General features: G+C 40.5%; 1 protein-coding gene across 1 annotated transcript; it reads left to right on the top strand.

Moving 5' to 3' along the window:
- Positions 1-5,792: 5,792 nt before the first annotated feature.
- Positions 5,793-12,960, top strand: arpc2 (actin related protein 2/3 complex, subunit 2). Its single transcript, XM_017434470.3, has 10 exons — positions 5,793-6,021; positions 7,338-7,372; positions 7,727-7,839; positions 8,782-8,827; positions 9,442-9,628; positions 9,756-9,849; positions 10,594-10,720; positions 10,803-10,903; positions 11,544-11,644; positions 12,478-12,960. The coding sequence occupies exons 1-10, from the start codon at positions 5,948-5,950 to the stop codon at positions 12,497-12,499; spliced, it is 900 nt and encodes a 299-aa protein (XP_017289959.1). The 5' UTR covers positions 5,793-5,947; the 3' UTR covers positions 12,500-12,960.
- The last annotated feature ends 87 nt before the right edge of the window (positions 12,961-13,047 follow it).

Here is a 13,047-nt window from a genome sequence, read left to right as displayed (position 1 = left end):
GTTTTGATCACATATTATCAACTAAATAATCAATCATTTATTTATAAATGACTGATTACACGACCTGGTAAGTTGACCAAAGTGCTTTAAGGTTATAAAGACATGATATAAAGCCATTAAAGCAGACAAAAAGATAATAAAAACATATGAAAGACTCACAAGGATAAACAAAAGATTAAAAATCAGGAATAGAAGGATGCAGTGACAGCTAACCTGAATAAATGAGTTTTAAGATTTGATTTAAAAGACTTAGATCAGTGGTGGATTATTATATTATCTATAATATTAATAAGTAAAATGATTAAATCATTCTGACGCACACATCAGGCGTGTTTTGTCCTCCAGCTCAGCAGGAAAAACTTGAAGCACTGATGAGTTTGACAGCTTTGATACTTTGGTTTTATTTTCACAAAACATCTGAACACGAGTGCTGACCTACCTTCCTTCAGCTTCTGTGGAAACGCAAGATTATTATCCGGATTCTTTTTAAAAGTTAATTAAAAGATCAAACATTTGCCCTGCAGGTGACAGATGATCATGTTTGTTGGTAAACTTAAACAGAAAAGGGGAAGGCATTCCTGACTAATTGGAGTTTTCTTTCATTTTAAAGAAGCTTTTGCTTTATATTTTGCGTGCATCCAATGATTTGGTTTCACTGTAAAGCGGAAAGCTTCCTACAGCAACAATTTTCCTGCATCTCTGGAATGTTCAGTTTCTTTTTCTGCAGGTGGGAAATGTGTTTTCCACCATCTTGCATAAAACAAGAGCTAAATATATACAACGGAAATCATTTACGGTCTGCAAAACGTGCTTTTTAAACACTTTGTTCAGTTCTGACAGCCATAAAAACTCTGTGTGGTTAATAGTTTGATCAGTTAAAATGATTAGGATCAACATTATGTACAGATTTGAAAAAAACATTTTATACTTTTGGTTAAATTTTCCATTTAATTACGTTTTAATGAAAGCAAAATATGAGTTTCAAACACAAATGAACACGTTTTTCTTTAATAGTCGAAACATTTAATTCAATCTGCTGGTAAAACTAACTTTTTTCTCCTTTTAAAGTTCTGGATTTCCTTCTGGGAGGTTTTGTTTTTCTCGTCCTAACTAAATTTTTACCCTTATATTTCTTTTTTTATATTTGTACCCATATCCATATTGTGTTATAATTCTTGAGTTTTACTTACAACTCAATATTTCTTTGTTTATTTCCTCTGAAGCGCACACTGAAGAGGTTTTTAAGTGACTCATCCGACACACCTGCAGGAGTTTCGACTCCAAATGAAAGAGTTTTGATTTCTGGAATTTTGTTTGCATAGCTTAAAAGCTTTTTTTTTCTTTTTTTTGTCACAAGCCAAACAGATACAGAGGAACTTATCTTATCAAATGTGGCTTTGTTGTTGAACTGATCGGGCTTTTAAAAATGTTTTTCTTTTAATCAGACAGTGGAAATCAGTTCAGACCGGAATCATTCATCTCACGTAGTTCCACCGAAAAACAGCTTCCCCCACAAAACAAAAAACAAACAAACAAAAAAAAAACATGTTTCCCCTCGTTCAGCTCAGATTCTCAGATTGTGGCTCCTTGTTGGAATGAACCAATTTTCTGCCAAAAAATTAAAGTTCTTAATTAAAAATGGGAGCATTTGGCACCGAGTCAAATGTCCCAGCAGAAAGAAAACGAAACAGCGGTTACGAAGAACGACACTGAAGCACGAGGAAAAGGTATTCTGTTAACCTGAAGCTTTGTTTCCTCGTTGACTTATCTGGAACCGACAGCAAATTAATCCTTTAATTGTTGTTAAAGCAGAACCCGGTCCGTCCTTCTAAAGAACAAATCCATCTGAAGGCTAAGAGCTTGATTTCTCCTTTGTAAATATAAAAAAATAATTGACTTTTTTTTACTTAAAGTTGTTTCTTTTTCATGTAATGCATTCCTACTCGTTAGTTTTATATTTAACTGATGATCCAGTCCTGAAAGCAGTGTTTTTTAAATATATATTTCCATAAATTAGACCCTTGTAACAACAATTTGTGTATTTTTCTTACTTTTATTAATTTACACTATCAGCATTAACTTACACAAAGAAGGAGTCAGGTGTTGCTTTTAGATTTGTAGTTAATATTCGAATAGATTCATGGCATATAAACCACTTTTTTTGTGTTCAAAACACTTAAAATCTTTTAAAAATACTAACAGACATAAAGAAAAAATAGGCAAGTTTTCTTTATTGCCTGATAAACGACTCAAACTGCAAAAAAGTCTGATATATAAATTACCTAGAATCAGTAGCTCTTTTAAAAATCAAATCCCCCAAAAGATAAATTTAATATATTTCAACTAATTTAATAGGTTTGTTTCTGATTTAGTATTATCCATCAAAATAGTATATGTTAAGAAAACAAAGCTATTAAAATCATTGTTTTTATTATTAACTGGTTGCTTTTTAAGCTGTAAATTAGCTGAACGACTGTGTAAACTATAATTAAATAAGATGTTTTTTTAGAAAGTGGGGGATATTGTTCCCTCGGAGTTCTGTTACATCGAGAAGAGAACCTGAAACCTGAATATGATTTATTTTAAGAGTGTTTTTTGTCATTTTAATTGGTGGTTTATTAGCCTGACGGTTTAGTGGTTCGTGGTTTAGTGGCTCAACACATCATTATTACAGATGAGAGTTTGCAGTCGCTTGACGAGCTTTAACTTCAGTCATTTTCAAACCCTAACTTTGTTTTTCACTTTGCTTTTTATGTGCTTGAATTTCAAGTTCGGCTGCAGGAAGAATTTAAAACCACACAGCTTCACTTTCAACTTAGAAGCATTTAAAGCCATATAAACTTGCATTAATTGCTCTTTTGATGCCTAATTACACAAGCTTCTTTCAGTCAGTAAGACATATCCCTTCTTCTCTTGTTTATTTTAATATTTTAATAACTGATAAGCAGTTTCTAATTGTAAAAAAAAGACGTTTTTATGCGTTTTTTCCCCCTATAACTGAAAATCAATATTTAAAGAGCTACAGGTGGAAAATAATGGATTTGACTTCATTTTATTATGTCTTAAATGGCCTAAAAGCTTTAAAATCAACTTTTAAATGTGTTTCAGAGGTTTAATTTGAAATTCCTAAACAATACCAGACTTATTTATTAAAAGTCACCTGCTGTACTTACCAACCATCTTACCTGCACCCTAAAAAAAAAAAAAAAAGAAGCAGATGTTTGCCCAAGCACCGCACCTGTCAGAGAGGAGAAAACAACTGAGACGAGGTTTAACGGAAAGAAAAGGTTTTAACTTGGCAAAAAAGGAGCGGAAGGAGAGCGAAAGAATGTGAATCGGTGGATGAAAGACCCTGAACAGATAGAAGGAAACAAGATCGTCAGATAGTTGAGGCAGCGCCAGGAAATACTGCTGTCTTTCTGCAGAAAACTAAACAATCAAATAGTTATGAGGGCTGGATGCGGATGCTGATGTGAGGCTTAAAATATGTTTATTAAGTACGGAACGACTTCTTAGTTTTATTATAACAACAGGTGCTACAGATGTCGTGTTTTTCATCCACAGCAGGGACAACACGTGTGATTTCTGCATAAAATAAGGCACGCCGACATTCAGTTTTTCCGTGCGATGAGAAAGAGATGGGACATGTTGGCTCAGATCAGAGAGAAAATGTTTTTATTTTGTGAAAATGTATTTTCTGTGTGTCATGAACGGGACTTTATGAGAAGTTTCACAGCACCTTGCTAAATTTTACTGCCGTCATTAATCAGTCATGATCACTATAATTTGCACAAAGTACGTTAAAAAATCCCTTCAGTGTGTCAAAGTGAAACTAAATTTCTACAGAATTTTACCAATTAAATCAAAATATTTGATGTAAAATAAGTAGTTGCATAAGTATTCACACCCTTTTAGTAAGGCCTAATTCAGTTCAGAGAAAAGATTGTTGAAGTTTAGAAGTCAGGAGGTGGATACAGAAGGACCTCCAAGGTCCTAAACATCCCCAGGAGTTCTGTTAAACCCACCATCAGGAGATGGAGGGAATATGGGACCTGTGTAAATCTACCAGGAGCGGGACGTCCTCAAAAAAAAACGAGTGACCGAGCAGGAAGTCAAACTCTGAGAGAGGCCACCAAGACACCTGCGAGGACTCTGAAGGACGTCCAAGCTTCAGCAGGTGAGATATGACCTCTGTTGTCCAGGTTCTTCGCCGGTCTGAGCTTTACGGGAGAGTGGCAAACGGAAAATCCCGACAGGACAATCTAAACAAGCTCTAGTTGAGATTTAGTCTGAGTCTCTCCCATCTCACCTGTCCTAATTATGGAGCTGCCTCTGTTTGCTGGCTTGCTTATGAAGAACCTCCTTTTTTTAGATTGTGTTTCATTTTTATAACATAGAACCCACTGAAATAAAAAAAGATGGACAAAGTGTCTCCATTGTTGTAAATGGAAGCCAGCAGGATCTGGTTTATGGGCGCTGCCATGTTGTATTTCAGCTTTAAACAATCGCGTTTTATTTAGGCATTGAATAAACTTGTTAGAATGAATGTTTGAACTCTCAGCAGCAAGGTAAGAACTACATGAACCCAAGCTCTAAGGAGTATTTTTCATCTTCCCGCTCCTCGTGAGACGTGTTCCTGCTTTCAAACACCTGGTTTAAACGGACGACTTGTGGACGTGCTGCTGGAGAACGTGATGATTTGGTGAGTAGGTAATTAAACCATTTGAATCAGGTGCGTTGGAGCAGAAAAACCTCAAACTTTCAGCACAGCGGAGCCTCGAAGCCCGGAGTTTGACGCCCCTGGTTTACATGGACTCAAATCTTTACTGCAGCCCGCCTACAGGGGATGCCTGTCCTGTTTTGTCTTCAACTTCTGCGCTACGTCCCTGTGTCCTTTTATTAGTAGTTGTGACCCGTTCTGGAAAAATTAGTTGGAATGATTGCAGGCTGCTGTGTGAAAATGTAGATTTTTGCTGTGATTGATATTGGCGTAAAAATGAGTCCATATAGACGCCATCTAGCGATCCCAGTAGCTAAAACAGCAAATAATCTACCCTTTTAATCAAAGTTTTCCAACAGGTTAGTCTTCAGAAATAATCCTTTTATTTGTAATCCTTTTCATTTCATTTGAAATTGGCCAGTTTTCTCAGCAGGCCGGGAAATCCCTTCAAAAAATGATTGGCTTCACTGTAAAGCTTGATTTCCCTTCGTAAATATATGTCTGGAATTCCAGATAACATCATTCTAGACCAACAAAAGTTGAGTTTTCAAACCGACGCACTCCCATAAACAAAACTAGCTTGTTTTCAGGTGATGAATAGGCAAATTTCAACAAACTACGCTTCATTTTGAAGATTTTGAGAGGGAGGATTTGAAAATAATAACAACCCAATAATGAGAAATTCTTTATTGTGATTAATTTTGCAGCATAGGTCAAACAGTCAAAATACCCAAGGTTTCTCATTGACTGTGCAGCATAGCAAACCAGGATTCTGTTTTTATTTATTATTTTTTCCATCAAACACCTATTAAAATATATATGCTTACTTCAACCAGTATTCAGACTTTCTGTATGTGTTTAAATACACAGATTATTCAAAACTAGCTAGCTGAAGTTAGCATTTTTCTCATTAGGACTAAGTTAGGAATCGTTTGAGAGCCGGCTCTTTCTGGTGAACGAAGCCAAATGATCCGAATCCCGAAAAAAACAAATAAACAAAAAATGGGAGGCAGTATTTCCCTAATTTAGAACAGGCAGTAGTTTGGCCACCCAAAATCGCTTCGGGGTCCTGGGAGTGAAGTACGCGGAAGCTACAGGCGGAAGGAGCTTCGACGGAAGCGGTCTGGGGTCTGTCAGGGGAGGAAAATCAGAAAAAAAGAGAATTTGACAGCATTTTGACGCAAAGAGGTTAAGCGGCACCGCTCTTTGCCCCCCTCTTCCTCCACGATGATCCTGTTAGAAATCAATAACCGCATCATAGAGGAGACGCTGACGCTGAAGTTCGACGGCGCATCCAACGGGTGAGAGAGAGAGACCTGCTAACCCCAGCTAGCTTTAGCATCCCGTCCCCCGCAAGGCGACGGCTGCTTTTAAAGCCGTGGCCGATTTTAAAATAAGATAAAATAAAAACGGAACAAAGCGCACGACTCTGCCCGGCTCCTGCTCCTCGTAGGCCTAAAGTTAGCTAGCTATTCCCGGCTGGGTTAGCTGCTCGGCTCGCCGGGGCTGCAGTGCCTGAAGCTGGGGTGTGTCAAAAACCGTAACCCCGTTCAGGGTAACCCCTCCCCGGCGGTTCTCCTGCTTCTAGTTGAAGTCAGATAATTGAAACGTTTTGGGGGTAAATTTAAGCAAATCGTTTTAGGAGCACGTAATGACCCACTAATATCCATTTGTGGCTCATCTGAATTAGTTCCACCTTTTTTAAAAAATTTAATTTAATTTTGCAGCAGTGGATCCGCAGTTCCACGCATCAGAAAAGAACTTTTAGAGTGTTTTATTTATTTATTTTCCACGGCTCTGCGCAGCCTTAAAGCTGCTCCTCTTCCCAACTTCCGCATTCCTGCAGTCAAGCCCAGTCAAGTTTGCTCCCAGGTGCAGATCCTCCTGCTGCCGCATCAGCTGCTCAGACACGTCCCTGCAGCATCCACCTTAAAGGAGCCCCTCTGCTGCAAGCATTACCATAAGCATACTTGAGCTGAAGGGTTGCAGAGTGCATGAAAGCATGCCACTTACTGTGGAAGGGGCAGGATGATCAAATTATTGCACCTTAAGGACAATTATGGCTTTAAACTAATGGTTTAGTCCTGGGAAAAAAATTATAAAAGCCCTTCCTGTGGATCCTAATCAGGCCTGTCACATTCACTGATTGTAAATAATTATCAATTTTAAATGTTTATAATTATATTTGGATGAAATCAACACAAGTTTTAGACTTCCATCATGGCTTTGAGGTCATTTTACTAACTTCAAGTCGTTTTTCTGACAAGGTGTAATGGCAGCCCTTTTTTTTATGTGATTGTTTCCTTAATTTTCTTTGTTGTAAATTTGCAAAGCCAAACATCGTGGCGACTGTGTGGGAACGTTTTGGCTTTGGCAGCAAAAAGATAGTCTTTTTTTCTTAGATTTGAGGTAAAATAGCATTTGTCGACTTAGGGAAGGCGAGCATTTATGCGACATTAATCCTCTCCGAGGTTCTTATTCTTGATTAAAAAGCTGACACTTTCTTTATAAAGTGTTGTTTTGGGTTTTTAGCTGAAGTACATTGTGTCATTTATGTATAAAATGGCAGCTTTTAACAAATTCAGAAAAACTGAAGTTGTTTTTTTTTCCCACGCAGAACCAAACCAGAGGCCGTCGAAGTCACGTTTGCAGGTGAGCACCTTTGGGCTTCGACGTGAAGCGACGTTCTTCTTTCTGTCGCTCAGCCGCGTCGCTTAGCGGCCCGCTGTTCTAGGTCATAACGTCATCGAAATGAAACTTTGAATCTGTCTGTTTAAAGAGCAGTCTGCAGGCTCGGTTTCAAGGTTTTATTTTGGGGCTGGAGGTAGTTTCTTCGTTCTGTGTTTAATAAAAGACTGTAAATGTGACAAGCAATGCTTTAGTGTAACCTAGCAGCCATGTACGAGCAGAAACGGATGTTAGAAGTTACGTTAATTTAAGTTTTTTTGACTAATCATAGTGAAGTTTTCACGTTCTGTGCCGTTCCTGCTCCTCTCCCACTTGCAGATTTCGATGGCGTCTTGTACCACATCTCCAACCCCAATGGGGACAAGACCAAAGTGATGATCAGCATCTCCCTGAAGTTCTACAAGGAGCTGCAGGAGCACGGTGCTGATGAGGTAGAACAAACGCGACAAGCCGTGTGGGGTTATTTAACACAGGTCGGGGCAGGCCAAAGTTTAAAATTAAAAAAGCTCTTTAGCTCTTTAAGTGCTACAACTACCAGGGCAGAGCGCTGACACAAATGCTGAAGTAATCTCAGGCCATTTAGGAAACACAGACGCACACCTACAGCCTGAGCGCTCTGTTGCCATGTAAGGAAGAAAGCAGCTGCTGCGGCTGCAGGCTGAAACAGGAAGTGAGCTCGGGTGAGTCACCCCAGGCGAGGAAGTGCCGACTGCGAGTGAGCGAGCAGCGGACAGACGTTGTGCTCTTGTGTCTTGGCGGCCGTTCAGCGACTCCCCTCCTCCTCCCCCTCGACCCTCTTTCTGAGCTCAGAAGCATCAGGATGAGTGGCGGGCCCGACGGCGGCGCATTTAGTCTCTCTGCGTGTCGGGGAAAGCAGCTCACAGAGGGAGGAGGGGTTTCTCACACATCTCCCATCTGTTTTTGATTTGAAACATCCGCAGTTCTTTATTAGGGCTGAGAGGAAGACAAGGATAAGTTTCTTTGTTTTTATGGTGCATTATTGCCATTCCCATTCACATGAACTCCATAACATCATTAGAGAGGAAGTGTCCTGTCCCACCCTTTTATTGCTCGGTTTACCTGCCCCTCTGCTCTTCTTCTTATCACTGATGGGCTTTTTGTTACACCTCTTCCTTCGTTTTGTGATGTCACACCAGCTGTGCAAATCTGTCAAGTGAAACCCAGATTCTGGCTTTTCAGGGTTCTCAAAAACGGCGCAGAAAATATTCAGTCTGCTACCGATTTAGACTTTTTTTACACGTCACACTACATTTAACATCTTGGCCTGCATGTTCTGTTTTTTGTTTTTTTACTGTTGAAACCACATTTCGAGAAGTACAGTACGAAGAAGTGTCTTCTTTTTCCATTTACAGCTGCTCAAGAAGGTCTACGGCAATTTCCTGGTTCCACCAGAGGCCGGTGAGTTCTCTCACACACAGATACTGGATCTCCTTTTAGAAAAGTGCAACATCTCTTTTTGTCCCTGACGTCACCGATTTCAGTTCCCTTTTAGATCACAGAGCTTGGATCAGCCTGCCACCTACAGTTCTATCAAACGATCTGAGCTCCTTTTTATTTATTTTTATTATTTTTAATCTTTAGTTTTTTAAGTCTGTCTTCAGACTTTGGTCATTTTACAGTTGAGGGGCTGTTTTTTATAGTATTGATTTTTCTTCTGAAGCCCTTAAAATTTGACCAATTTATTCAGATTTAATAAAACACACCTAAAGACCAAACACGAACCACAGGCAGTCCTGTGCTCGTCTGTGAACTTGAACAAAATTCTTGTTTATTGTTGGCACACCTACAATTAAAGCATCATATAAGCGCCATCACTTAATAAATATGTGGTTCTCTTGATGTTATGGTGCAGTGTAAAGGTTTGAAGATTTTTCCATCACTTTAACAGTTTTATAGTCAGTTTTTATAGGATTAATCTGCTAGGATGTCATACTTGATGCTTATTTAATTAGTAAAGTTGTCACTTTAATCCGTTTTGGAATGTTTATTTTTTCCTCTCGTCTTCCTTCCAGGCTACAACGTGTCTCTGCTCTACGACCTGGAGGCTCTGCCAGCCAACAAAGCTGAGGTTGTCCACCAGGCGGGGATGCTCAAGAGGAACTGCTTCGCCTCGGTTTTCGAAAAGTACTTCAAGTTCCAGGAGGAGGGCAAAGAGGGCGAGCAGAGGGCCGTGGTCCACTACAGAGACGACGAGTCCATGTACGTTCGAAACCATTCCGAGGTTTTAGCAGCCAGAGGGGAAGAGAGCCATTTCAGTCAGGTTCCTGTTTCTTGTAGCCAATGTTCTCCGTATTTTAAGTTTCAGCCCTCTTTTTATCCGTCTCAGGTACGTGGAGGCCAAGAAAGACAGAGTGACGGTGGTTTTCAGCACAGTGTTCAAAGACGACGACGACGTCATCATCGGCAAAGTCTTCATGCAGGTGAGCTGCCGGTAGCTTCAGTCAGGGCTGCGTCGGGCCGTTCGAGCCGCAGCACAAACTCGTTCGCACGCCGGTCGGGGCTCACCGAACTGGAACGCAGCAGAAGTCAAAGTTTTAAGGATTTAAGACCCGATGCGCCGAGTTGAACTGAATCAAACTTCCACTCCTTTTTTTTTTTTTATTTTCCTTGTGAAACGTGTGCATGCATACCACATCTCGAGCCAATTCAGGCTAAATCCGTCAGCCTGATAAGAGTCTGTTAATAAGATAATCGAGTGCCAGCGAGATGGTTCACTGGATACGGGTTTGTTCCTGTCAGCTACGCCACCATCCTGTGTCAGAACTACAATTTTTAATCAAATTCCTCTTTTCATTTGAAGAAACTGTGACTTTTTTTTACACTTTCGTGTCAAGAATAATAAAAAGATTGCCCTTTAATTAGTATTTAGCATGAAATTTAGAGTTAGCTAAACTATAGGTAGCAATCAGGATACGAAAAAAAGTGTTTTTGCTTTTTATTAGCTGTGTTTAATTTTTATTTGGATAGCAACCTTGCTAATTTAATCCATGGCAGCTAACAAGCTACAGAGCAATCATTTGGAAAAATGTTATCCTATTGGGTTTATTTTAAAACGTATTTATTTGCTGCACATATTAACTAATATTATTTTTGTAAACGAGAGCCTTCAAACCAACATTAAAGGATTTTCTGAAGCTTTAAAACGGCGACTTTCTTGTGTTCAGGAGTTCAAAGAGGGCCGGCGAGCCAGCCACACAGCCCCCCAGGTGCTGTTCAGCCACAGGGAGCCGCCTTTGGAGCTGAAGGACACAGACGCCGCCGTCGGGGACAACATCGGCTACATCACCTTCGGTCAGCGGCACACGAGCCACCATCCTTTACCGTCAGCGTAACCGCACAACCCATTTAACTTGCTCGACTTGTCCGTTTTCAGTCCTGTTCCCTCGTCACACCAACGCCAACGCCAGAGACAATACCATCAACCTCATCCACACCTTCAGGGACTACCTGCACTACCACATAAAGTGCTCCAAGGTGAGTCAGCGCTGCAACCGGGTCGAAAACCTGAAACACGCACACACACACACACTGTCGAATTAAACCACAACAATTTGCAAGAACTTTAAATAATCAGATTTTGCATTTACGGCTTTTAGAAGCGTAGTCAAATGTTCCCGTTTTTTAGTGTCTTGACTCCAAACTGGAAGTTTGCCTTTATTTTTAGGCAAAATTGAACACTTAAGAAGGGGAACGCGTTAGTCGATCTCCCGAGGAGGACTTGTGTCGCCCTCAGCGATCAGACAGGTGTTTGACCCGCTTTTGACCTCAACAAGGGCGTTTTTATTCCTTTACTTCCATTCGGCGGTATGTAATGGGCCAACAAAAGAAGTCATTGTCATTTTGCTTTTACCTCCGAGTCAACATGAGCAGATTTATGAGCTGCTGTGGGCGGAAGCTCTTAAAAGCTCCGATCCATCATGTAGCATCTCTTTAGCAGCGTGTCCCGAAACACAGCTGAGCTATTTCTCTGAGACTTTGTTTGTTTGTCTGAAACATTAAGATAATAAAAAAAGCATCCTGTTATCTTAAAACCCCGCGGGGCTTTTGATCCGAGGTTATCGCTCGCTGGAATGTGGCGCGGCATCTCCTTCTCCCTCTCCCTCTCCCTCCGCAGGCCTACATTCACACGCGCATGAGAGCCAAGACGTCGGACTTCCTGAAGGTGCTGAACCGCGCTCGGCCCGACGCCGAGAAGAAAGAGATGAAGACCATTTCGTAAGTAGCCTCCTCTTCTTCTGGCCGACTTTCTCACCGACGCCCTTCTGTTCGTCTCCGGCCGGCGCGAGTCGACGGTTCGAATCCGTTCAGGCGAGGAGGACGGATAAAGTGAGGAGATAAAACTACAAACGAAGCAACATCACTGACCAAAAGCGAATCAGACTTTAGAACTTTTTCTTTAAGCTGGCATGATTTTTCCTTTTTAACACGTGAGTCACAAACATTCTTCCAATTTCAAAGATAACCAGATTCAAACTTAAGATCTACCTCTTTTCTTTTCTTTTTTTTAAGACCAAAAGTATTTTCCGTCTCTTTGTTTACTTTCCAGGTGTGCAGCCATAGTTGTCGGCTCAGTAAAAATGAGTCAGAACTGTTTTTTTTTTTTACAGCTCCTCGCTTTGCTAAAACCTACAGATAGTCCTTTTCAACCCTCACAGCTGTGGAAACAAACAAAAAAAAAAGCCACTCTTGGACGACAGCGAGTCTTTGTCCTGCTGGGTAATGCGTAACCAGAACGAGCCGCTCTTTCCGCCGCCTTTTCGAACTTTTTCTCACGGATTCTTCGGCAACGTGCGATACCAGGATCTCAGGCGTGCGAAACGCAAATGAAACTGGGAGTCACTCAATTAATTAAAGTTGGCTGCGGTTTTATTTTCTATCACTATCAGTTCGATTGTGTTCGCCGGCGGAAGGAATTTGTCCCGTTCCTTCCTGCTGCAGGATGCAAACATCTCGTTTTTTGGTTTTTTTTGAGTGACAGGTGTAGAAAACGAGCAGTTTAAATGTCTGTAAGCGACTACGTTCAAGATGTCTTTTTATTTTGTTTTCAGTGGGAAGACGTTCTCCCGCTGAGGTCGACCCCGGCTCCAGAAATCCAAACCGCCCTCCTCGGTGAAAACACCACGATTCGATTCAACGCCACATCGGACGGGACTTCAGGACACCTCCCCAAAATAAAAATTTGTGTCCTCCCCCCACTTCTTTTTTTTTTTTTTTTGTGTTCAAGTTTTAATCTTCTGTTCTGGATGAGTAATAAAGTCATTGGGAAAGCCAAGGCTAAAGATAAAACGGGAAAAAAGGGCATTCCTTGCTTCGCATCGTTAAAGAGAATTATTAGTCCTATATAAATATATATATATGAACAAAAAGAATGAAATTTTTGATACGATATTTTACTCCATTTGGTACTCTTGCTTGCCCCTCGGCCCTTGCCTTGCATTGTCCACCTCCTGGATGATTTCAGTTCCCTTCCTCTCTGTGCTTTCATGTCGTCTGTACCATCATCATTTGAAAAATAAAAAATAAAACACTTTAAAAAAAAGAAAATGTTTTTTTGTTTGTTTGTACTCAGTAGTTCTTGAAGCTAAAAGGAAAACTTGGCTTTTGCACCATCTGGTACT

The sequence above is a fragment of the Kryptolebias marmoratus genome, linkage group LG23, assembly GCF_001649575.2.
Source record: "Kryptolebias marmoratus isolate JLee-2015 linkage group LG23, ASM164957v2, whole genome shotgun sequence".
NCBI lineage: Eukaryota > Metazoa > Chordata > Actinopteri > Cyprinodontiformes > Rivulidae > Kryptolebias > Kryptolebias marmoratus.
The sequence above is the reverse complement of the archived record's forward strand: the minus strand, read 5'-3'. Positions and strand labels throughout refer to the sequence as shown.

Coding starts and splice junctions, on each gene's coding strand:
- arpc2 (XM_017434470.3), top strand. CDS start 5,948: ATGATCCTGTTAGAAATCAATAACCGCATCATAGAGGAGACGCTGACG. Junction 6,022..7,337: donor TTCGACGGCGCATCCAACGG/GTGAGAGAGAGA, acceptor TTTCCCACGCAG/AACCAAACCAGAGGCCGTCG. Junction 8,828..9,441: donor CCTGGTTCCACCAGAGGCCG/GTGAGTTCTCTC, acceptor TCTTCCTTCCAG/GCTACAACGTGTCTCTGCTC.